The sequence below is a fragment of the Penicillium lagena genome, assembly GCF_028827675.1.
Source record: "Penicillium lagena strain IBT 129212 chromosome Unknown utg000001l_segment0_segment0, whole genome shotgun sequence".
NCBI classification, from domain to species: Eukaryota; Fungi; Ascomycota; class Eurotiomycetes; order Eurotiales; family Aspergillaceae; genus Penicillium; species Penicillium lagena.
This window is the reverse complement of record NW_026623222.1, coordinates 4176695-4200437: the sequence shown is the minus strand read 5'-3', so window position 1 is coordinate 4200437 and position 23743 is coordinate 4176695. Positions and strand designations below refer to the sequence as shown.

Sequence of the window (23743 nt, the reverse complement as noted above, 5' to 3'; positions counted from 1 at the left end):
CGATGCTAAGAGGTATCTGAGAGTAGATAGAAAGATTAGGAAGGAGTTGGAGAGTCATCATGGAGAATTTATTGGACGCCGTGGTTACACTTTCCACACAACCGTGCTCACCTCACCCTCTCTGCCCGCAAAGCAAAGGGTATTCTGGGGCAATACAATAATATACCGAAGGTTTTCCGGGCCGGAGGGTAGCGTAGCGGATCTCAGGGCCGGTGGAGAAGAACAACTAGCGCCAGCGCCTCGCCGGGAGATCATTGGCAGGTCAGACTGGTTGGCCTCCGCCTACCAGTCTGGCCAGCAGGCTCTCCTGCTCTGTGATAGGGCCAAACCCGGCGAGCTTGTTCGGCCCTTGTATCGAGATGTATCGATCGCAGACGAATCGACACGGGAGATTGGCCCTTCGCCGAGCTGGCCCATGCTGCTCCTCATTTGCCTAGTGGCCGTGTCATCGTGCGCGGAAGTCTTCTGCGTTGAAACTCCGCAGATCCTGGACTACTGATGATGATTCCAGCCCCTCCAATAGTTATTCCCTTGCGCCCGGACAGCGCCTCGTTTTCTGGACGATTGAGGCGGGGCGGTGCAAGTCTCTCAGCTCTCTCAAGAGGCATCTACATCCTAGGGCCCATGTCTCTCACGCTTCTCTTCTTGCGTTTCTACCATGATCGAGACAATCGCCGCCCAGTTTGGACCCCCAATTTCGATCCACTTGATCGCCCTCCAGGCCTCCCTCGCCCGGATGTCATGCGCGCTTTAGGTTCAGCGGTTTATCGATCCGCTAAGTTGACCTTCAGCAAATCATGGTTCCCTCTTCAGCGAACCTCACCTCACATGGTCGTGTTTGATCAGCCCCCGCCACGGATGATCAGCCCTGGTTGACTGGAAAGCCTCTCCATGATTCCTGAAATTCCGGCCCCCGAAAACGGCCGGTTGCCGTAGAAAGGATCAGACACTCATTCTCGACGAGTGAAGACTCAGAAGTGACAGCGGCCTCCCCGAGAGGATTGTAACTCTCTTCCTGGCGCATGAGTTGGGTACCTATCGCAATGCAGCATGGCCGTATCGCTACCTAACTGGCCTTGTTCTACTGCTGCGCTTCATTTCGGCGCAACCCTATGGAGCAAGGCGAAGGCCGCTTGGTCTGCACCGGGCACGAGAACCATCATGATCATCCTGGAGTTTCCGCGTTAGCCAGCCAGAAAGAAAGCGGTTTCCATACGGTACAGCGTCCTTGTAATACCCAGACCTTTCCCGATCGTGATACTAATTGGGCCTGAGCAAATGCAACCCCTGCCGCAATATATCGAGCCTTTGGGCCAACCAGGCGCCGCCGTGGACCAGGGATGTTTTTTAATAATATTTAATATTTATTCTTTATTTTTGATTCTTCTGGCTGGGGTGGCTTTTCGAGCCTAGCAACCAATCACCGGGCCCAACAGTCGGATTCCCTCTTGTGGGCAAAGGGTTATCATGGATTATTCTCGTGCCAGTCAGTTGAAATCGAGATTTCAGTCGTTCTGTCAATCCACGCGATACTCCCTGATCGCCCTGGGTCTCGGGGCCCTGATTTTCTTTTTAACTCCGCCCATTGCCTTACCCGCATGCCCACGCTACCCTTCTTATCACTCTTCGTGCATATTGTATACATACCTCACTTCCTCTCCCAGTAGCTGGCTAATAGCTCGCCCTCTCTCTTGTCTACACGGTACCGGACTCTCGCCGCCTATACTTCTGTCCGGCTCGGGGGTTTGCGCGGTGGATCATGCATTATCATCTCTGCTGGTCTTACCGTTAGACTTGTCTCACCGTTTCCCCGGAGTTTTATTTTGCTGTTTTATCTCTCTCCGTGTCTATCGGCAGGAACCTGTCTTCTATGGAGGACTCTCCCACCATGGAGACGGAGACGCACCATGCGCCAGACAGTGAATTCGGCCATTCACCATGGGTCGACCTGGGCGCATTTACCTCTCCCCAGAATTCTCCCCCAATACCAGAGTACAGCGGGTTCGATTACGGCCCGTCCCCACTGATGGCTGTTGACGCTGCCTCTTATGGCATGTCAATACCTCCGCCTTACGCCTCCATGCCGTTAGCCATGCCCTCGCATTCCTGGCCCAGCATGCTCGCCAACCAATCGCCATTTCACGAGTCGGGAATGCCGCCTGCGCCTGTCCCAACGTCGGTCTCGCCTTCGGCGCCAATGCCTCCCATTCCCATACGGAAAACATCGACGGGGGGTCGACGCCGCGCAGAACGCTGACAGATGAAGACCGGCGGCTCATGTGTCTCTACCATGAAGAGAACAAGACGGCCAAGCAGACCGATATAGGAGGTACGTTTACACCAATTCTACTGAGTGGATTCATGCTAATTGACATCCAGCATTGTTTGGTGTGGAAAGAAGGTAGCTTATCCCCCAGTGCAACTAGCCCTAGCCTATGCCCGGAGAACCTTATTTCTGACAAACGGTGTCAAAACAGTACGGTTTCCAAAGTGTTGCGCCAGAAAGAGAAATATCTCAACCGCGATGATGGTAGCCGTTCGCCTATCAAGCGAGCCAAGGGTCGAGTCCCTGATATCGAGAAAGCCTTGACCAACTGGGCGAGGAATTACCAGCGGCAAGGATTCCCTCTGAGCGATGAAATGATCAAAGAAAAGGCGCTGTTCTTTGCCAGCACATGTGGATGCCCTGAGGGCAAAGACAAGGTGCTCACCTCGGCCTGGCTGGAGAAGTTTAAGAACAAGAACAACCTCGCTGGCGCCAAAGCGCGCAAGGGGTCCATCGATGTACGCAGCGGATCGAACAGTCCGACGCGCATCAACACAGACTCGGCTGGTGAATCTACCGGCCACAGCCCTAGAGGTCTTTCCCCTTCGTCTCCCAATGGCTTGCCTGTATCTTCGCCCTTGTCCCCGGCACACAGCGAGGAGGACAAGAAGGAACGGGCTGATAGCGTGCCTGATCTAGCCGGTGGGTACCAACATAATCATTCCAAGAGTACAACGTCGTTGGATACCACCTCTTCCACGGCCATGACTAGTCCAACTTCGACCCTCGTTTCAGACAGCCCGTTCACCCCGACAAGCCAGACCCGGCTCCCTACAGGCATGCCAGGGAGTAACACCAACCGACCTCGCAGCCAAACATTCCCCCTTGTCCCCATCGACCCCAGCTTGCTATCTCACGACGAGTCGATTGATCCGCAATGCACAAAGCCAGGCTTCCACCGATCCATCTCGGTTGCCACCGTCGAATCTCCCCTGGAAATGGACGACCATCCTGACACCGGCAGCAACCAGCCCAACGTGATCAAGCGCAACCGCAGCAACCCCGAGATCAAGACCAAGGCGATGCAACCGCCTCCACCGTCATTTTCCAGTTCCAACACCGTTTCTCCCATTCTCTCGCCGGGCTCTCCAACGCAGGACGAGGCGCGCCGTGCTCTGGAGCTGGTGATGAATTACTTCCAGCAGCAGCCTGCTGGACTTCAAGCTCAGGAATATTTCACCATTGGCAAGCTGATGGAGCGCCTTGAGCTCGCCAAGAACCAGCATAATATCGTACTTGGTGGTCTGCCGAGAATCGATGAGCATGATGTGCCTCACATGAGCAAGAAGAGAAGCATTCACAATCTGGGCTAAATTCCTCCCCATCTTTATATCTTTTGCATTATGTCCATCTATGCCTTTCCCTTGACATGCCCTCTCTCTTCACACCGACAGTACCTCACCCCCAACTTGCATGCAATTTACTGTGACTTCCCCCTTTGCTACAGTTATGTTATATTTCCCCCACACTCCTCCATTTTCCTGTGTTCGGGTGGCTTATTTGATATCCCTCACCTCGACTCTCTGTTTTATATTCTTTTCTTCTCTTTTCCTCCGACCGGCTCAGGAGAGAGTCGGCGGCACCGGGACCGGACAGCCAAAATCTGGAATTTTATACACTGTCAGAGGGCAACCTCGAAATCGACTCTTTCATTGAATGGGCTTTTTGGAACTGGGTTGGCGCTGGGCCACTTCGCTTCCTGGTCTTCTGTTTTTCTTTTCTCATTATCACTAACCCCTCTCCGTGTCTCCGTTGTTCAACCTGGAGTAGGGTGCATATGTATCGCGCAGGCATCTCCGCGCGCAGGCTTCGTGGACGCGCTGCATATTGTTAGGCCGACAGGTCCGGTCTTGCTCTGAGTCCAGCTCTTTTTCTTTCTGGGACACATGTGGAGATGGGGATTACGGGAGAAAGAGGAAACTGACCGTCGGAGTTTTTGATCACTGGAACTGATCTTTTGAAGAATTGGTTTACGTGGAGTATTGATTTTGATTTTTCTGCCGTGCTTCGGTTCGATGGTTCTGTTGCTGAGCAACCTCTACCTCCACCATTCTTTCATTTCCCTTTTCTTTGCGTCTACCTCTTGGCCTCTGCTGGGCAGTGTACTGCATTCCTTCTATCCCTCCCTCTCTTTATATCTCCTATTCTCTGTCCCTGTGCTCTTGTTACTCTCTTTATTTTTATCTAAACTCGGCCGCTCGCGCGGGAAGAACATTGGTAATTTTGCTGGAATCTTGCGTATACACGAACTGAATAGTTTATCTTCATCTTCTTTCTTCCATTATGTACTGTAAGACTCAATAGTTATGTCCAGAAAGGCGTCTCCCTTATTACATTATCTTTATCACTCATTAAGAACAGTGCCATGCATTCAGCCGGCTGACATGGGAGCCACGCCTCGGTCCTCCATCAAATCCGCAATGCTGCGCTCCGATATTTCAGGGAGCAGTCTAGCCAAAACTGTCTCAATGATGGAATATACGAGGTGCTTATTGCAGTACTCATCCTCAAAGAGATCAAGCAGGTCTTGCTCTACGGTCTCAAGAAGGCGCAACTCCTCCGGATCAACAATTACACCAGGCTGGTCCATATGTAACCTTCCAGTAGAGACATGATCCTTCGTCTCTGCTGAGGGAGCAGATGCTGAAGGCTCAGAGCTGGAAGGCGACGTCGGTGAGGAGGCCACGCCAGCTCCGTTCGCCTGAGCAGACGAAGATCGCGGTCGATGATGACCAGTCTCGTCCTCAATAGACGAGGGTGGAGCCCAGGAGTTTGTGGTGAGGGAGGACGAACTCCTGCTGGTTGAGCTGCAGGTACCATCACCATCACTGGTCACTGACCTTACAGCCGCTGGGGATGAAACGCCAAAGAAGGTTCGTGCGACGCGGCGCGGGATCACCGAAAGCAAACTGGTTGCACATTGCCGCTTGATCGCTGCGATCTCTGGGCCAGATGGTCGAGCTCTTGTCCCGTCAGCACCGAGTACGGTATCTGAAGGCGTCGGGTGTGTGGATGTCACGTTTGCTTTTGTCGAGGGAGGTGATACACCCGCAAGACTGTCGGCGCTACTGAGGCTTTGACTGTTACTGAAATTGCTTTTACCAGTGGCGTTGCTAGCAGCAGGAGGTTTCTTGACTGCCACGGCAACAGAAGGGTTCGCGAGGGATTTTTGGGTGGATGCCACGGGTTGTACAAACAGCTGCGGAGCGGGAGCCTGGGCTCGTAAATTCACCGGTGCTATCTGCGACGAGGGACGGGCATTGGCCGGAAAGAGAGCGCTCCTGGTCGCACGGAGAAGGTTGGGCAACAGAGTGGGGGTCAGCACGTACTTCTCGATGGTTTCCCGGAGGAATCTGTAGGAGTTAGCCAGATCTCAAGGCGTGAAATCGGAGGAAAGCTGTTGGTTCGCAGATCATAAGGAATGACGAATGAAAAAAGCCCCTCTCCGACTGTGGAGAAGCGGAACATCTGTTGACTACTTCCTTTTCGAGTCTACCCACCGCTAGACAGAACTCAAGTTTGTCTAATCGAGGGAGCGGGTCCTCGCCAAGTGGGGGTGAAGGGCGGAGTATAATCGAGGTTAGGCGTGAAAAGAGTGAGGAGCTTGGGCCAGCCCATCATTGGGCACAGGGATGTCCATCCTTCAAGAAAAACAACCTTCAGGTGACTAGCACAAAGTGAGGCGACACCCCTCTTCGGCAGGTAGCATCCAAGTAACGTGCCTGGACAAGGGCTTTGATGCATGAGCCTCGGTCGTTTATCCTCGACCGAAAAATCTCTGCGACAGGAATTTCGGTGATTGGACGGTTTGCCAAGGGCTGGTCAGCATGCAAATTCTCGAAAAAGCATGGTCGGTTCTATGGTCCATGCGAGGGCGATCGACAATCAATCATGCGATTTCGGGTCCATGCGCATTCTACCGAGGTGGGTTGGATCGCCGCCCATTGACGAGCCCTCGCCTGGGAGGAATTTTTGTTTCGCGCCGGGCGGGAAAGTTCATGCAAATCAGACGTTTAGATCCTTGGCTACCCAGGTCGCAAATCCCTCAGATCGTAAGATCGGCCGAAAAAAGTGGGCAATGAAGCGGCACGGAAAGGGCCGGGCCCCGGCGCAATCATCATCCTCAAGGAGACATAGAGAATCGCGGTGGGTAATCGAAAATCCTCGCATGGAAACGGACCAGGGTGTGTTGCGTCATGACGGTATGGATACCCGTAATACATAAACACCGTATACAGATCAAGTGATTGCTGCGACATGCGAGCAAGACGCCTCCTTCGTGCAACCATGACACAGTCGTCGATCAAGCTCGGAGATACAACCGTTGCTCCACAGTCGAGAGGGTGAGGGCAGGTCCGAGACCTCGAGTGGACCCGGGGGGGGGGAGGGGGAAGGGAAAAAAGCTCCGAGGACAAGAAGAAACGTCAGACTCACCTATCAAGAACTCCGTCGGTAGCACCCAGCGTGCCCGGTCCCGCCAGTATCAGGTGTTGCGAGAGGGAGAGCAGTCCACCCATCCAGGGCATTCGTTGTGGGACGCCCAGCACCTGTGAAACCATGGAATACACCCGATAGTCCAACACCGGGCGCTTACCTATGGCGCCATCTGACGACGCCTTCCCCTTCCGGATGTCCGAAGCAGCGCCAACTGAAACACTGGTATGCGAATGACCTAGGGTTGGGATCGATGCGACGCGGAAGAGGCCAGTCACGATAAACCGCAAGACAACATATCCAACGTAGACGCCTTGGAGGATGGCCCATATCCAAGCGGTGGCGGTGGACTGAGCCAATTTTTGGCCATTGGGCGACTCGTCTCCGTCCGAAAGCAACCCGAATTGCTCTAGGCGACTGGTGGGAGTGCTGATATCCGCCGCAGTCTCCTCCGTGGTCTTCCGTCTCATTGCCACAGCGAGCTTGGTAATGGTTTGCCAAAAGAACCAACCTTCCGACATTCTGCCGCTGACTTCCTCTCCCAGAATGCGATCAGCAAGGACGTCGCCCACGAGAACCCGCAAGCTGCTATTCTCAAGATCCTCGGTCGGCAAAAGAACGGCCAGAATGCCGTTGGCTAGCAGCCGACGGTAGATGGCCTCATTCTCGCGCTGCGAGATGATGGTCTGTGGATCCGAGGGATCCGGGACAGGTGAAAACCCCGGGTGAGGGTTCAACTCATGATAAAGTGCATGGTGTGAAGTTGACAGTCCCGAAAGATGGGATTGCTGCTTGGCTAGTCGGTAGGCTGAGGGTTGATATAATTAGCAGTTGGTTTTTTCCATCACTACCGTGGATGAGCGAGGAAATCTTACTCAGGGCATGCGCTTCCACCAGCGCAGGAAGTTCATCGAGGACCAACTGCGCAATATCGATTCGACGTAGTCGTTGTTCGAGAGCTCGAGTGCAATGCGCAATCACCTGCAGGACCTCATTCACAAGAGCCTGGTCCGGTGTTATTTTGGAGTACCACGAATAGACAAAGTCCCTGACTATAATAGCAATAAAAGCGTAGAGTTGACGATCAACCTCATTGGAGCTTGTAAGAGGAGGCAGCAGCTCCTCTGGAGGCTGCACAGAGAATGCGCCATAGGTGCCTGTCTGGGGACAGAGGACGCGCCGGATCAGGGCCAGCGTGGTCTTATCGCTGGTGAAATCGATCACATCTTCCCGGCCGGTAGCTCGTTGTACATGCAGGCGAGATGCAGGGCGTGAAGAGGGTTGCGGCGTGGCGGACGCAGGAACGGCGGTGGACCTGGAGCTGGACGTGGTCGGCCCAGCTTTGAGATGGGACAAGGGATGCAGGCCGGAAGGGCGAGAGTCGGTCATCGCATCGCAGAGAGTGGATCGTGAGAGACCCTGAGGGGGAAAGGTGTGATATGACGGCCCTTGGGGCTCGACAAGAGAAGCAGCGGCGATCAAGGAGCTTTGGAGATGGGATGACGCTGAACTATCCCGATGAGGAAGGTCATTAGGGCTTAGGGCAGGTCTCTTATCGGATTGCGGGGAGACGAACGTTCTTTGTTTCTTTCTTATACTTGTCTTTCTCGATATATATCAATCATGACTCCGATTCCCCTGTGGCTGGACTGTGATCCCGGTTAGTACATATATCTCTTGTTCCGTAAGGTATTAACTCACTCTTTCCAGGCCACGATGTAAGCTGGACCTCTCCAGTCCGCGCAATGCCGATACTGACACCAAGATATACATAGGATGCCTTCGCCATCCTAATTGCAGCCCATCACCCGTCCCTCAATCTCCTGGGCATCACCACGATCCATGGAAACGCATCTCTAGAGAAGACAACTGCCAATACAGGCAGTATTCTCGAAGCAATCGGCAAGCCGGAGATCCCAATATACCCAGGGAGCCACAAGCCCTTCTGCCGCCCAGCCCTTCATGCTCCCGATATCCACGGTAAGACCAGACCAGTCCAACACCCGCTAAAAACACGGCCATGATGACACGCTCTCCCCGGAGTTCCTAGGCGAATCCGGCTTGGATGGGTCGGATCTCCTGCCCAAAGCATCTAGGCCGCCTGTTACAGATAAGAACCCGATTCTGGCGATGCGAGATGCGCTCCTTGCCCAGCCAAAGGGGACACCCTGGGTGGTTGCCACTGGAACCCTCACCAATGTGGCTTTGTTGTTTGCAACATTCCCCGAAGTGGCAGAGCATATTCAAGGTCTGAGCATCATGGGAGGTGCCATTGGCAACGGATTCACAGCTGCGCCTATGAGCAGACTCCCGGGCGAGAAGTCCAGAGTCGGAAACGTGACGCCCTGGGCCGAGTTCAATCTTTACGTATGTTATAGCATCCACTCTACGCAGGTTGGCACGAACCGAAAAAATAACCGGTCCCATTCATTATTCCAGTGCGACCCAGAGTCCTCCGCGTCCATCTTCAGCAATGCGGTTCTTGCTCCAAAAACCACCATCATCACACTGGATCTCACCCACCAAGTGCTCGCCTCTCAGGAAGTGCAAACGCGCATCTTGCATGGCTCCAATGACCCATCGACGACACCGACAGTTCTCCGTCAAATTCTACATGCGCTGCTGACCTTTTTCGCGGCGACGTACGAGAAGGTGTTTGGTCTTAATACCGGGCCTCCATTGCACGACCCCCTCGCTGTAGCGGTGATTCTATCGACCTTGAACCCGGCTTTTACCAAATCCCACCCCGGGCCAGTTCTCACGTTCGATGATAAAGGTGGAGAGCGATTTGCTGTTAATATTGTCACGGATGGACGCCATGGTCCTGAGGTGTCGATGACGGGACAGCTGGGACGCTCGCTTGCGGCACCAATTCAAGCACCTGGTGTGGCGATTCCCAGGGGTGTTGATCTGGATGCATTTTGGGGCATGATTTTACAATGCGTCCAGTTGGCGGATGATTGCAATGCAGCTCGTGCAAGATAGGCACGCTTTTTATAGAGAGGTATATGTTTTAGATTTCCCTGTGGCATACCAGGTAGATTTGGACTGGGATTTTTGCAATTCTCGCAGAGACGACTTTTTATTGAATAAAGATACTGATACATGAATCTCTTTCTGGGTCTTTTTGTGAATATGATCTGTGAAACCTCTATGCAATCCCGAGAAGAAATTACCACTCGCGGATTGACCCGTCAGGGCCATAAAACTCCTTGGGCAACCAGGGCTGGGTATTAGCAGCCTCACGCCGGACTACGTCCTCATCGATCTCGATGCCCAGACCAGGGGCATTCAAAGCTTCAACGTAACCATCATTCACATCGAACACAGAAGCATCCTTGACGTAGCTCGTAATATCCAAGTCACCAGCCTCCGTGTTATAGTGAATACCAATGCTCATCTCCTGGATCACAAAATTGGGAGTCGCCAGGTCAACTTGCATGCATGCCGCTAGAGCAATCGGCCCCAGCGGACAGTGAGGCGCAATAGCGACGTCGTAAGTCTCTGCCATAGAAGCAATGCGCCGCAGCTCCGAGATGCCGCCACAATGACTGATATCCGGCTGCAGGACATCGACGCTCGCATCTTCTAAGAAACGTTTCACATCCCAACGACTGAAAAGCCGCTCGCCAAGGGCAATGGGGCAAGACACCTGATCCGCAAGCTGCTTGATACCCTCTGGATGCTCCGACAGAAGGGGCTCCTCCAGGAATAGCGGACGGTGCGGCTCCAGTGCTTTCGCCAACTGCTTCGCCATGGGCTTGTGAAGACGGCCATGGAAGTCCAAGGCTGCGTCCAGCCCCAGCGCCTTGACCGTCTTCAGACGCTCTACACTCGAGTCTAGTACACTGGGCGAATCGAGCCAGTTCACATCCTCGGTGGCGTTCATCTTGACAGCCTTGAACCCCTGCGCCAGGCGTGCCTTGGCCGCAGCCTCCACGTCGGCGGGGCGGTCGCCCCCAATCCAGGCGTACACGGACAGCTTGTTGCGGACCTTGCCACCGAGCAGTTGGTGCACGGGAACGCCGAGGCGACGGCCCTTCAGGTCCCACAGGGCAATGTCAATCCCGGAGATGGCGGACATGAATACGGGGCCCCCGCGGTAGAAACCCAGACGCCAGGCCATTTGCCAGATGTGCTCGATGTTGCTGATGATAGTCCGTTAATTTTGAGTTTTAGGACGTGTAGTAGAAACAAGAAACATACTCGGCCTCGTAACCTTCGAATCTCTTGCACAGGGCATTGAGCGTGCCTTCGACAGCCTCAGTGTGGCCCTCCAGCGTGCTCTCGCCCCAGCCATACTGGCCTTCCTCATCCGTAATCTTGACAAACAGCCACCGGGGCAACACCCGGAAGTATTCAATGCTCGCGATCTTGACCATTTTCGCCTCGCACAATGGCAACAATGTGCAAATTGGTTTCTGCAGCGTTGACGAAGTGTGGGATACCTAAAAACCCCACGGAACGGACCCAGGAAACCCCCACGAGCCGAGAAACCGTCGGACTTGTTCCGTCCTCCTGGACCGGCCTGCCGAACTACCTGGCTCGGCAACCCCAGTCCGGCAGATCAGGATCTCGGGGATAGCAGAGAGAGGCTGTCGGGCCTCTCCGCGTGTATAGGAAAGGACTCGGATGGGAGTTCCAGTTCGGGCCTTATTTCTCTTTGTCATAGCACTAATGATTGGCTGTCTGACCTGGGGAGATTTCCCCTTGCGCCCGTTGCCCGCGGGCAAGACGGGGGGACCTTTATCTTTGTCTGGTGAGGTGACAATTCGACATGGTCAACATAAACAGAGTACTTGGTCAAATCCAACGAATGGTCAATTTGGCTCGGCGGAAAGGAAAACACAACAACAACCAAAACGTCATTTTCGTTTCTCCACAACCTCGGATCTTCCTCCTCTCTGAATCTCACTGAGTTACACCTCCTCCATACAACCTCCCCTGGATGTTCGCTATCCCCCTTACCCTCGCGCCCACTCCTTGACGGCGGATCCCCCGAGATGCCGCCCCCCAACTCGGCGTCGGTATGTTTGGTGTTGTTTCTTTCGGTGTCTATTGTCTGTTGTGGCTGCTAACTGATCTTTCCATCAGGGCACTCCCTCCTACTCACCCACCACAATAGCCCTGGAGTCGCTGTCGCGATCCTCCATTCCCTTCCTCGCCCCTGTCGAACCCGAGAGTGCCCACGATGACAACGTGAGCTTCCTGCGCTCTCGTTCCGCCCTTCACAACCCGCTCCTCCCGACCCTCAGTCGACATCGCCGTCGGCGATATCAGACGCCTCCACATCCCCGTCCCAACGAGAGTGAGGATCAGATGGATCTGGATGACCCCAGCAGCCTCCGCATGTCGGTCGAGATCAACCGTCGCATCCCCATCGTCCGCCGCCAGCGAGAAGAGTCGATCAATATGCCAAATTACGAAGGGCAGCTGTCCAATCCTCGGTCACTGTACGGCTGGGCTCCGGGCTCCGATGACGAGGGGGAGGGCACCGTCGCCGCTGGTCATGAGGAGGATTCGGACGGTGAACATCCGCGGCCGTTCCTGCATGCTATCTCAGATCCCAACACAACAACCGCGCGACCTCCAAGACACGAGCCGACCGGCCGAACACCGCCGATAATCGCAGGCGATGAGCCATTAGAAAGCAGCAGCAGCAGCATTGGTCGGATCCGGAATTCGCGCATTTCGACGATGGAGGCTCTGTTGCAGTCGGCGAGGCGACAACCTCGGTTATCACGGACCCGAACGCTGGAGACATATCTGATGGATCGGTATGGAGAACGCCCAAATCAGGACTCGGAGGAATCAGAGCGTACAGGAGCGAGGGCGTACCGCTATGTCCCCCCTACGCGAGGTGACTCGCATCGCAACCTCACCCATAGTGATTTGCGCGCCCGCGCTACCGCTCATCGGCAGCTACACTCGGAAAACTCGGTGAATTGGCTCCTCAAGGATACGATCAACTACCTTGACCGTCTACGGTACTCGAGTTCATACGAAGAGAGTATTACCTCCGCTGCCGCGACCGGCTTCCTCTCTTTAGATGATTTCTCCTGGAAAGATGATGACGATTTTATTCTTGATACCAACACCCTTACGCCGCCGCCCGCATGTTCGTGGCTTCGACCCGGCATGGTCTTTTCAGGTTCGCAACGAGCGGCAAGCGGGGGCTGTTCTGTCTTGCCCCAGCGCGTTTCAAGTCCAAACACCTCGAGTGACCCTGTGATTGTCAACGGGAGTGACAATACCCGGATCGGTGTCCATACAAGCAGCGGGCGTCGGTATCTAGCGAATACTCGGGATGAGAATTGGCCGGTTAAAGTTACCATTCACAACATCAACTACCACGACATGACTCTGTCGGGCACAATGGAGGCGTACAATATCCCCGACAAAACATCGCCCAGCCACGATGCGCACATTGTGACCTTTCTAGAAGGAGAGATCATCGACTTCAATGCACATACACTGGAAACCAAAAACTTCAAAGCGGACGCCGAGATCGACAGCACGTACTGGCGCGAGTTACAGCCGTTCAAGGACCTGAATGATACAGAGATGGTCAAGAGTCTCGTGAGTCGCAAGTGGATCACCGAAGAGCTTGCAAAGGGCTGGATTCTCATGCGATGGAAGGGTGAGTGCTTTTGATTTTGCCTAATTTTCCCAAGCTGACGATACCAAGAACGATGTTTTATCACCCCGACCGACTCGCGTCAGGGCCTCACCATCTCCGGGTTCTACTATATTTCCCTGCGCCGCGACAATGGCCACATTGAAGGTCTGTACTACGACCCTGGAAGTTCGCCATACCAGCAATTATCTCTCAACCCCGAGACAGTCAAAATGACTCGGCCGTCCTACGCCTTTCGATAGATGGCCCCGCGACTCTGTATCATTTCCTCTCGGCATTCGTGAAAGAAGGGCCCCCTGATTCGGGACATCGATATATACAATTTCCGTCTTTAATCTTCTATTTCGGAGTCATGGCTTTTTAGGAGGAATGGCGTGGATACATAACAAATGTTTCATTAACCATTTTGCATAGCTCGGTGGTGTTTACTTTGCAGCTGTCTGTTGTCCTCAAGCCTCGGTCTTTTCTACATTTCCAAAACAGCATTTGTGACTGTCTTCACTGGAATTATATTTGCCTCATAAGTGTAAACTGTACTTGGATATTCCTCACATATTTATTACCCGTCTCACTTCAGGAATCGCCCACCGGTCTCCTCGAGAATCAGCTGGTACTCAGGATCAAACTGCATATACATCGCCGCCGGCGTCCCCGTTCCTCTCTTGGTATATGCCGCAGTCCCCTCATCCACAATGGTTTTCCCCAACCCACCAGCACCGCCTATAGACCCAGGCGCTATAGCTGCTTCTACCAGAAGCTGTGCCTGACATGCTCTCTCCAACGCAATGAAAAACGCCGCCGCCTCAGCCACAGTCTCACCAGCCGTGAGGAGGCCATGATTCTGCATGATTAAATTCTTGTGCTTGGGCCCCAGTGTATCAGCAATGCGCTGCCCTTCCTCCTTTGCGAAGACCACACCGCCGAAGGCTGGGTATACCGAGAGGTCGTCGTGGAACATACATGAATCTGTGTTCGTCAGCAAATAGCCATGTACGCGTGGGTCAAAAACACGGTCATCGTACCCTGATTCAGCATATCAATCCCTCTGCCAAAGGTGCTCCACGCCCTTCCGTACGGACTATGCATATGACAAGCGGCATTGATATCGGGTCGCTTCTGATGAATCGCAGAGTGGATGATGAAGCCCGCCGTGTTGACAGGCTTTAGCGCACCGCCTACCCTGTTCCCTTCCTCATCAACCCGGACCATGTCGGACACCTTTAATAGACCGAAGTGGATGCCGTAGGGGTTGATCCAAAAGGTCGTTGGGTCGACGGGATCTATCCACGGCTCAATCTCATGCCGTTGAAAGCGAGGACGCGAGGGCTTAGATACGTACCCCGAAGACTAATGTGCCCAGAAGCCCCATCCGCAAAACCCAGCTTGGCGAAGATGCGAAACGCGCCCGCCATCTGCTCGAGAAGCCATCTTCGCTCGGCGTCTTTGGTGGCGGGACGGGGAATATGGTGTAGCCGTCGTCTCACTTGCCCGTCGCCTGCGGTTCCTGTGTTGAGAGCGGAGACGGCCGCGGTGGATTCGACTGTGGCAGTGAATGGCATTTGGCCTGGCTTAGTTGTTTCCGTCTAAGAGGTGCGGTGGAGCGCAGAAGGGAATCTCGGAATGCCGGCTTTCATTCTCCACGAAACCCCACGAGGCCACAAGGGGCTAGCTAGTCCATTGGGCTCTTCCAATCAACGGACGGATGACTTCATCTTGCTCGGCCTCAGTCTTTGAATGACTGACTAGAGCTCCCCAGAAAAGTATTCGCATATCCTTCGCTCTTACTTTAGGTTCTACTCCCCGGATTTGTGGAGTGCCCACTTTTCGATTAAGACCGGGCCTATTTCATATTCCGACTTTGCATTACCGGATCTCGGGTCTTCCTCGGACTGTCCAAAATCTGCCATGATCGTCCAAAGCAAAAGCCCATGGTGCGTGCTCTCGTCGTTTTCCACGCAGGAGGATGGATATGCACGGGTCCAATAGGCATATGTTGGGAGCTCAGGGCTCGATCCTGAAGCTTGATCGTAGCCGAACCAGCATAACCCCTGTATAGACACGGTCTTCCAGGAATTACCGGCATCAATTAAAGCACACGCTAGTTGCATGCTAGGACATCTCTTATCCCAGCCCGGTCATTCGTCCCTGGCGCCGACTATCTCGCTCTGGACACAGCCATTCGCAGGCCCGACCGAGTATCATTGCCCTCAAGAACGTAACGAGAATCACGATCCACATCGATTTGGTTTTGCAACACTGGAGTTGCGGGGGCGCCAAGGCCATGCTCCACAAGCTCCAGAAATCATCGCAACGATCGCCATCCGTCTTTAGGCGTCGATGATGCCCGCATGGACTTACCCGATCGCGCAGTGTCAGACCCTCGGATCTTGCCCAGGTTACATGTCCCTGTTGATCTCTCCGTCATTCTTGTGCGTTTGGCACGTTATACCGACATGCTTCAATGCATGTGTACCTCCGATATGGAGGCCCCACAGCAGCGGGAAAGAAGAGACGCGTGTCTCAGCGTATATATTGGAGCAATTGACCCATCCTGACAGCTCTTGCAGCGCATTTCAATCATCTTTTCGAAATGTATCTGCAGCGCCTCTCTGTTTTGGCGGCGATAGCCAGCTTGGCGTCGGCCGGTGTGCCTCATGAGCCTAGGCATCAGGAGGGTCAATGCAAGAAGACGACTGTTGCGATTCTGTAAGCATTGCTCTGAAGAAGCAATTGACTGAATTGGGCTGACATCATGAAGCGGTGGAGGAATGTCTGGTATTGCTGCCGCTGTGCGTATCCCCCAGCTAGCCATCGTTGACTAGGATGGTGAATTGACAACATCACCAGCAAGCACTTTCCAATGCCTCGATTCATGACTTTGCCATCCTCGAATACCGAGATACCATCGGTGGTCGGGCTTGGCATGTGCCCTTTGGCAAGGACAAGAACGGCAAGCCCTACACCATTGAGATGGGTTGCAACTGGGTATGGACACATACCCATTCGTCACCGAGGAAAGAAGCTAAAATCGAATAACAGGTGCAAGGACTTGGCAACCCTGGTGGTCCTCAGAACCCCGTTTGGACTTTGGTAAGTTGTCACAAATCCAAATATTTGCCGGTCAAGGCTCATTTAGAAATAGGCCCAGGATTACCACCTGAAGACCCATTACTCCGACTACAGCAATTTCTCCACCTTCAATGCGGATGGGTACTCCGACTATATGCACCTGCAAGATGCTTATGACAAGGCCTATGATATTGCCAACAAGGAAGCCGGTGTCATCCTCTCTCAAAACCTCCAAGATCAAACTGCCCAGACTGGACTTGCTATGGGTGGCTGGTTCCCCGACAAGCATGATATGGAGGCCCAAGCCATTGAATGGTGGAACTGGGGTATGTCGACTCCTTTCAACTAACTGATCATCCATTGACGAAGTTTGATAAACTAGATTTCGAGGACAACTACAACCCACTGGAGAGCTCTTTCGTGTACGGCGTAGCAGGCACCAACTTGACCGAAAACGTGTTCAGCGATCACGACAACTTCGTCATCGATCAGCGTGGCTTCAACACTATTATCAAGGGCATGGCCTCGACATTCCTGAAAAAGGACGATCCACGTCTCCACCTGAATACCCAGATCACGGACATTTCCTATTCAGAGGATGGCGTTACTATCCACAACAAGGACGGGAGCTGTGTGACTGCTGCGTATGCCATTTGCACTTTCTCGCTGGGTGTCCTGCAGAGAAGTGTCTTGCACCAAGATGCTGTCAAATTCACGCCTGCTCTGCCGGCGTGGAAGCAGACTGCCATCCAGAAGTTCAGCATGGGAACCTACACCAAGATCTTCATGCAGTTCCCCAAAACCTGGTGGCCCACGAACACGCAATATTTCCTCTATGCCGACCCCAGCCTTCGGGGCTGGTACCCTATTTTCCAATCTCTGTCCATGCCCGACTTCCTGCCCGGATCAAATATCATGTTTGTGACCGTGACGAACGAGTTCGCCTGGCGGGTAGAGAAGCAGTCAGATGAGCAAACCCAGAAGGAAGTCATGGAAGTTCTTCGTAAGATGTGGCCTGATATCGAAATTCCTGAGCCGACTTCCTTCCTGTATCCCCGCTGGAGCATGGAACCCTGGGCTTATGGAAGCTACTCCAACTGGCCACCATCTACCACGCTGGAGGAGCACGAGAACCTGCGCGCTAACGCTGACCGACTCTGGTTCGCGGGCGAGGCCACCAGCCCTACGTATTTTGGATTCCTGCACGGCGCCTGGTTTGAGGGCAGGGATGCTGGGCGGAATATTGCTGCCATCCTGCAGCACCGCTGCGTGGATGGTAACTCGACCAAACTGAGGGAATGCGGCCCGAGGAAACACTACGATGTCCTGCATGGAACATCTCCGTTGGCTGACTATACGGCTGTGAATGGGTGGACTGCAAACAGCTTCTATGATAACAATACTGATTAGACGAGAGGTAGAAGTGTCTCCCTTCTTGAGATCACGCCACGCTCTGTTCCGTGTACCCGGGGAGAGGATCCCTTATCAGATTTATCTGATCGCGCTAGGACCCTCACTCCCCTCTTATACTCCGGACAGCCCCCCTTTTGTATTTAAGTCTCCTGATTATATGTAATCCTTTTATTTCTCCGTAATGGCTCCCAATACATCCCCAGATAGCATCACTGCAGCTCCACCTGCGGACATTGAGCTGGTACTAACTCAACCTCCAAAGAAGGACCAGAATCCGTTTCTAGTCACTTTCGACGAACCATATGACCCAGAAAACCCGAAAGACTGGCCAACGGGCCGCAAATGGGCTGTAACTGACGTGCTTTCCGCCACGGGCTTCAACCGTATCATGGTCTCAACCATCATGGCTCCTGCCCTTTCGACAATTGCGAAGGAATTCGACATGAATTCTGCTGAATCGGCCATGGCGCTTTCGATTTATCTTTTAGCAACGGCGTTTGGCCCACTGGTTATGGGACCTTTATCTGAGGTGTATGGCAGGAAACGTATTTTGCATGCCTCGAACATCTGGTTCCTGGTTTGGAACGTTGCTTGCGGATTTGCGAATAGCAAAGAACTGCTCATTGCTGCTCGGTTCTTGGCGGGATTTGGTGCCAGTGCTATCTATGCGTTGGCGAGTGGTCTGCTCGGAGATGTATGGCGGCCTGAGCAACGCGGTCAGTCGCTTGCTATTTACCTGCTAATTCCTCTGTTGGGTGCCGCTGTTGGTAAGTATCTGTTACTCTCATTGACCAAAGACTGAAACCTAATGTGAGATAGGACCGATTATCGGTGGTTTTATGGCAGCCCGCACCTCCTGGCGATGGATGTTCTGGGCCACTTCGATCTTCCAAGCCGTCATGATTTTAGTCTCCTTCTCTGCTTTCCGTGAGACATACTCGCCACTTATTCTGCGCCGTCGAGCCGAGCGGCTTCGACGTGAATCCGGAAACCAACAGTACTACACTATTGACGAGCGTCTACCAAGCAATCACTCAATCTTTGCCGTCCTAGTTCGTGCTCTTATTAGACCGTTTCGACTTCTTGCCTTTCACCCGATTATCCAAGTGACGGGACTTATCTCCGCTTTTTATTACGGAATCCTATACATTGTTCTGTCGACCTTCTCCGACTTATGGGTCAAGCAATATAATGAATCTGTGGAGATTAGCGGTCTACACTACATTGCCTGCGCCCTGGGCGAGATAGCAGGCAGTCAAATCGGCGCACGGCTAATGGATTTCATGTTCCGTCGCTTCACAACCCGCACAGGAGGAGAACATTCACCGGAGTTCCGCATTCCGTTAATCATCCCAGGCGCCTTGCTTGGACCGATAGGACTGTTTATATACGGCTGGTCCGCACAATATCACTTGCACTGGGCTGTCGTGGACTTTGGAATTCTTATCACGCTGCTTGGGATGCAGATTAATGGCATGCCCCTACAGGTATATGTGATAGAGGCATACCCGGAGCATACGAGCAGTGCGGCAGCTGCAAGTCAGTTCCTGCGCAGTCTAACTGCTTTCTCGTTCCCGTTGTTTGCGCCGAGAATGTACCAAGCTCTTGGGTACGGCTGGGGAAATAGCACAATTGCGCTTATTGGGCTCGTGGTTGGAGTACCTGCTCCGTTGGCACTGTGGATGTTTGGAAAGAAACTCAGGGAAAATGCTCGACCTATAAATTGAATTTTTGTCCTGGATTTTGTATATGGCTTCAAAGTTCAACTACTTTAGACAGTTAAATAATCTAGGTCAATTTCAAACGCTCTTTCAGCAATACTGGTTTTCCCAAAGCATCAAAGTCGTGTTTAAATTTCCCAATTCCAATTGTTTATCCAGAATGATCGAGCAGGTAGATGTTTCAGGGCCATCAATCTGCACCATATTACCGAAGGATCTTGCTCTTTTGTCTTAGCCAAGGGCCGTATATCCTGAAAGTGAACGGAATTGGAATCATGATGGCTGCTAAACAACCAAGAAGGGTGCTTGCCCACTGCACGCCCAGATTTTGGAACATTTGTTTGGCGAAAAGTGGAAATCCTGCAGCGACTGCTGATCGAAGTATAATGTTTGCTGCAACGGCAGATGCGGCTCTGTAAATACGTAAGTTAGTAAGTCAGGATATCCAAATATGTATTTTCAAACACTGACAACGGAAGGTACGCATCCACGAGATAGTTAAAGCATGGAAGAAATATGCAAAGTACTCCGAAGCCAATGAAAAGTCCAGCAGCCGCTGGAGCAATCCAAGGTATTGCCGGGGTAAAACCTGTCCAACCAAACCTACGGAGAAGTCAAGTCTCAGCAGGTCCCCAAGTAAAGCCGGAAAATTTACTCACCAGAACAAGCCAATTGTAAACACCGGAGCTCCCACAAGAGGAGGAAACAGGCGCCATTCTGCCACAGGAACATTATTGTTCTCGGCAAGTTTTCTCACATAGACCCTGTGTTGTGAGAGAATAAACCCACAAGCCAGTATCACTCCAATAATGAGGCTGATGAAGGTCAGTCCGCTGGTACCGGGATTCATATCGTAAATTTCCTCGAAGACAAAGGGATAGGCCTCAAGAAGCGCATAAACCAGTCCATAAATGAATGACATATAGATTGACACCAAAAGGAGGATCGGCTCCGTGAGTAGCATTCTCAAAGGACGAGTAAAATACTTGTTGATCAGAGTAAAGAACTGCACGTCTATCTCCTCATGCTTTGCATGTATGGTCCAGTTGTGGGTTTGCCGGCGCAGGGTAGCTGCCTTTTTCACCAGGAGAGCTGGGGTGTATGTTTCTTTTAGAGAGAAAAGAAACAAGGCTCCAAAGACGAAGCTCAGGATCGCTGGAATGTATAGAGTCCATCGCCACCCTAAGTAGCTTGACGCGATAAAGCCACTCACAAAGGGCGCAGATAAGGGGCCGACAAACACTGTCAATGCGTAGAGAGAAATTGCCATGCCACGATACGTATTGTCGAAGATATCAGCCAGTACACCCGGTACCACAGTGAGCTGGCTTGCTCCAAACATCCCTCCAAAAAAGCGGCAGATGATCAAAGTCTGGATGTCTTTGGCAACAGCTGATCCAATAGTGAAGATGGCTCCGCCTAACATGCCAATTGTCAACGGCCACTTTCGTCCTTGCAGCTCGGATGCGGGTGCCCAGATCAAAGGACCAGATGCAAAGCCAAGGACGTACAAGGTTGTCCCCAGGGTTGCAACCTCTGAACTGACGGCGAAGTATTTACTTGCACCGGTAATTCCTGGAGCAAAGGCGGCACTGCTGAATGAAACAACAAAGGTTCCTAAGCAAACGATCACGGAGATATAAAGTCTAGTTTGTCAGGTAAGTAAATCCTTGAGATGCTTTTCGAGTCCTTTTTTGAGATAAAAGACTCACATCGATTGGGAAACTTACTTGACAGAGAAATTCCAATTGAGAGGGTTTGTTGGGTCATCGTCCCCATTGAAATCGACAATGTATTGCTCGGGATCAATGATTGGGGGTGGAAATGGCTTTCCTGCTCCGATAAACGGTTTTTCATCCATCGGGGAGGTAGAGATGACCGCAGTCAGTGAGTTTCGAGGCGTTGCCGGACTGCCTTCGAGGTCGTTATGATTTGGTGAACACATCGTCTAAAGCCGCAGCTCAAAAGATTCAGTGAGTGCTGAAGGTTTGACGACTTCCAGTGAGGTTTCGAAATTTTCTGAAGACATCGTTTAAAATCTCGTCATTCCCTGTGCTCGATAGCTTTGGCTATGACTGGAAGCGGTATTTGCGGCATTTGGCATATAGTGAGCTTGGACCCTTGGATGGCTATTGCGGAACAGGGATCCTCTTTTGTTTCTGGGGCTGCATGCTCTTAGTAGTTGTGGGTTGCTATAGGCACTAAATATTTATTTCGATACCATAGTGCCCAATTATCTGTGATATTCCTATATTTCAAGTCAAATTCCTCTTATGGCTCTTATACTATAAATCCCAATAAGAAAAACAATTCCAGTAGATGACAGTACTTATAGTGTTCAGGTTGAAAACATTGTTAGGGTGATGTCATCCGTGGCCACTTGCGTCTCCCGAAAATCCCGCAACACCCGCACTCGCCCTTGTCCGTCTTCCTTCCTCCTATCATCCGCTCACCAGTGGGAATAATAATGGACGACCTCAAGCGGAAAAGATCCAGAGTTGCCTGTCAGCCATGCCGGGAGCGCAAAAGAAAATGCAACGGCGATAACCCTTGCCTAACCTGCAGGGAATGGGGTTACGAATGCTATTATGGCTCCCAACCTCGTCGAAAGCAACCGCAATCACCCAATACTTCATCCAAACAGCAGCCGCTGGGTCAAAATAATGTTTCCTCAGATTCTCACGGATTAGTCCGCTCCATGGAAGCTAACTCCGGGGCGGCCTTTGTGCGAAAGATGGGACTCAAAATTGACCCTGCAAAAGCACCAAAATTGAATCTTTTTGGGTGGAATATTGGGGCACGACGACTATCTTCAGGCGTTAGGCCGAGTGCTGTATTGCCAATTGTTGAAATAATATCCCTGGATCACCTGAGAGCTTTGGCAGATATCTACTTCGCAAAAGTGGACCCGTGCTATGGATTCCTTGATCGTCAATCTTTTTTCGATCGCCTTGACGCACGGTGGCAGTCGCCTCTGATACATGATCTATACGACAGTGTACTTAGTGGCGTTGCTGCCCTTGGCTGTTTATTCTCACAGCGCGACATTTCAATCACCGAATTGCATCTGGTATCTTGCGCTAGATCTGTTCTGGACATGCATGATCTATATGGTGTCCCATCTCTGGATCTTGTCACCGGGTGGATTCTCCGAACAGTATACCTACGAATGACAGCCTCCCCTCATTCAACATGGATGGCCAGTTCGACTTTGATGCATCTAGTCGAAGCCTCGGGTTTCCACTTGGTCTCTTACGACACGGTCTTTCCACGTAACAGCGCACAATGCAATCCGGACCTCCGAAGGAGAATATTCGGAGTAGCGCAACACCTGAACATGTGGACATCTTTTGATCTCGGCCTTTCCAGGGTATCGTTTCAGAATGATATGCCTCTATCTCTGGCACCACGGCTCGGTGACTATACCACGGAGTTGCTAAGTCTCTTACCTATTTCTGCCAGTTTGGACCCAGAAAATAGTCAAGACGAAACGAATCTCGAATCATCGCTTTCTCAAACCTTAGATGGGACGCATACACAGCCACCATCTGTCATGGCACAATGCAACCTGGTTCTTTGCATTCTCCGCCGAATCCATACACAGAATCTCGACATCTCCCCTTCTCTCATGGATCGGGTCCTGGCCTTACTGAAGAAAGCACTTGGGTGTGCACGTACGATGGTCCTGGACTGCTCGCCATGGCACCAGGTAGCGAACGTGCCATTCCATATCATCTGTGTTCTCCTCGTAGTAGACACTCGTTCATCGCTGGCGATGCTTCCCGAAGCCATGCAAACCTTGAAGCTTATTGCTTCCACCTACGACACGGAGACTATGAGAGAGGCATGGAGTGCTGCCTGTCTATTGGTCATGCTTCACCAACAACGCCGGAAGGACGATATCAACATCTTCAGCCAGGCTCTTGACACGTACCACCAGGACGCACAGATTGAATCACAGCAGCTAGCGCCCGGCCCTAGTGCTGAGGAATATTCTTGGCTTGGGGCCTTGGTGGCGGATTTACCGGGTTTGCAAAGAGTTGATCTTGACCAATTTCTCAATACTGACATGATCACTCCCTCTCCCCTCATGGGAGACGATTCGGTGCTAGGGTCGTGAATTTGACTTGCTTCACTGAGTAG

The 23743-nt window shown here is 52.3% G+C and overlaps 11 protein-coding genes across 11 annotated transcripts; 7 read left to right on the top strand and 4 right to left on the bottom strand.

Moving 5' to 3' along the window:
• Window positions 1–59: 59 nt before the first annotated feature.
• Window positions 60–499, top strand: N7510_001845 (uncharacterized protein; the record flags this gene model as incomplete). The annotated part of the gene is made up of 2 exons (XM_056973772.1): window positions 60–103; window positions 208–499. 2 exons carry the CDS (start codon window positions 60–62, stop codon window positions 497–499), a joined length of 336 nt encoding a protein of 111 aa, XP_056838889.1.
• Window positions 500–1870: 1371 nt separating this feature from the next.
• N7510_001844 (uncharacterized protein) lies at window positions 1871–3639 on the top strand (the record flags this gene model as incomplete). Its single annotated transcript, XM_056973771.1, has 4 exons — window positions 1871–2001; window positions 2091–2329; window positions 2380–2401; window positions 2478–3639. 4 exons carry the CDS (start codon window positions 1871–1873, stop codon window positions 3637–3639), a joined length of 1554 nt encoding a protein of 517 aa, XP_056838888.1.
• Window positions 3640–4697: 1058 nt separating this feature from the next.
• N7510_001843 (PXA domain-containing protein) lies at window positions 4698–8149 on the bottom strand (the record flags this gene model as incomplete). The annotated part of the gene is made up of 3 exons (XM_056973770.1): window positions 4698–5679; window positions 6761–7568; window positions 7636–8149. 3 exons carry the CDS (start codon window positions 8147–8149, stop codon window positions 4698–4700), a joined length of 2304 nt encoding a protein of 767 aa, XP_056838887.1.
• A 234-nt stretch (window positions 8150–8383) lies between these two features.
• N7510_001842 (uridine-cytidine N-ribohydrolase) lies at window positions 8384–9745 on the top strand (the record flags this gene model as incomplete). The annotated part of the gene is made up of 4 exons (XM_056973769.1): window positions 8384–8420; window positions 8471–8478; window positions 8536–8740; window positions 8811–9745. 4 exons carry the CDS (start codon window positions 8384–8386, stop codon window positions 9743–9745), a joined length of 1185 nt encoding a protein of 394 aa, XP_056838886.1.
• A 187-nt stretch (window positions 9746–9932) lies between these two features.
• Window positions 9933–11142, bottom strand: N7510_001841 (mandelate racemase/muconate lactonizing enzyme family protein; the record flags this gene model as incomplete). Its single annotated transcript, XM_056973768.1, has 2 exons — window positions 9933–10908; window positions 10967–11142. 2 exons carry the CDS (start codon window positions 11140–11142, stop codon window positions 9933–9935), a joined length of 1152 nt encoding a protein of 383 aa, XP_056838885.1.
• Window positions 11143–11763: 621 nt separating this feature from the next.
• On the top strand, window positions 11764–13639 carry N7510_001840 (GID4/VID24 family protein; the record flags this gene model as incomplete). Its single annotated transcript, XM_056973767.1, has 3 exons — window positions 11764–11787; window positions 11855–13400; window positions 13449–13639. The coding sequence occupies 3 exons, from the start codon at window positions 11764–11766 to the stop codon at window positions 13637–13639; spliced, it is 1761 nt and encodes a 586-aa protein (XP_056838884.1).
• A 326-nt stretch (window positions 13640–13965) lies between these two features.
• N7510_001839 (uncharacterized protein) lies at window positions 13966–14956 on the bottom strand (the record flags this gene model as incomplete). Its single annotated transcript, XM_056973766.1, has 3 exons — window positions 13966–14363; window positions 14420–14677; window positions 14737–14956. The coding sequence occupies 3 exons, from the start codon at window positions 14954–14956 to the stop codon at window positions 13966–13968; spliced, it is 876 nt and encodes a 291-aa protein (XP_056838883.1).
• Window positions 14957–15987: 1031 nt separating this feature from the next.
• N7510_001838 (uncharacterized protein) lies at window positions 15988–17876 on the top strand (the record flags this gene model as incomplete). Its single annotated transcript, XM_056973765.1, has 6 exons — window positions 15988–16103; window positions 16156–16186; window positions 16245–16382; window positions 16437–16487; window positions 16540–16792; window positions 16849–17876. 6 exons carry the CDS (start codon window positions 15988–15990, stop codon window positions 17874–17876), a joined length of 1617 nt encoding a protein of 538 aa, XP_056838882.1.
• Window positions 17877–18060: 184 nt separating this feature from the next.
• Window positions 18061–19606, top strand: N7510_001837 (MFS transporter; the record flags this gene model as incomplete). Its single annotated transcript, XM_056973764.1, has 2 exons — window positions 18061–18646; window positions 18699–19606. The coding sequence occupies 2 exons, from the start codon at window positions 18061–18063 to the stop codon at window positions 19604–19606; spliced, it is 1494 nt and encodes a 497-aa protein (XP_056838881.1).
• Window positions 19607–19805: 199 nt separating this feature from the next.
• On the bottom strand, window positions 19806–21545 carry N7510_001836 (MFS transporter; the record flags this gene model as incomplete). Its single annotated transcript, XM_056973763.1, has 4 exons — window positions 19806–20013; window positions 20072–20203; window positions 20260–21246; window positions 21331–21545. The coding sequence occupies 4 exons, from the start codon at window positions 21543–21545 to the stop codon at window positions 19806–19808; spliced, it is 1542 nt and encodes a 513-aa protein (XP_056838880.1).
• Window positions 21546–22298: 753 nt separating this feature from the next.
• Window positions 22299–23720, top strand: N7510_001835 (fungal specific transcription factor domain-containing protein; the record flags this gene model as incomplete). Its single annotated transcript, XM_056973762.1, has 1 exon — window positions 22299–23720. One exon carries the CDS (start codon window positions 22299–22301, stop codon window positions 23718–23720), a length of 1422 nt encoding a protein of 473 aa, XP_056838879.1.
• Window positions 23721–23743: the final 23 nt, after the last annotated feature.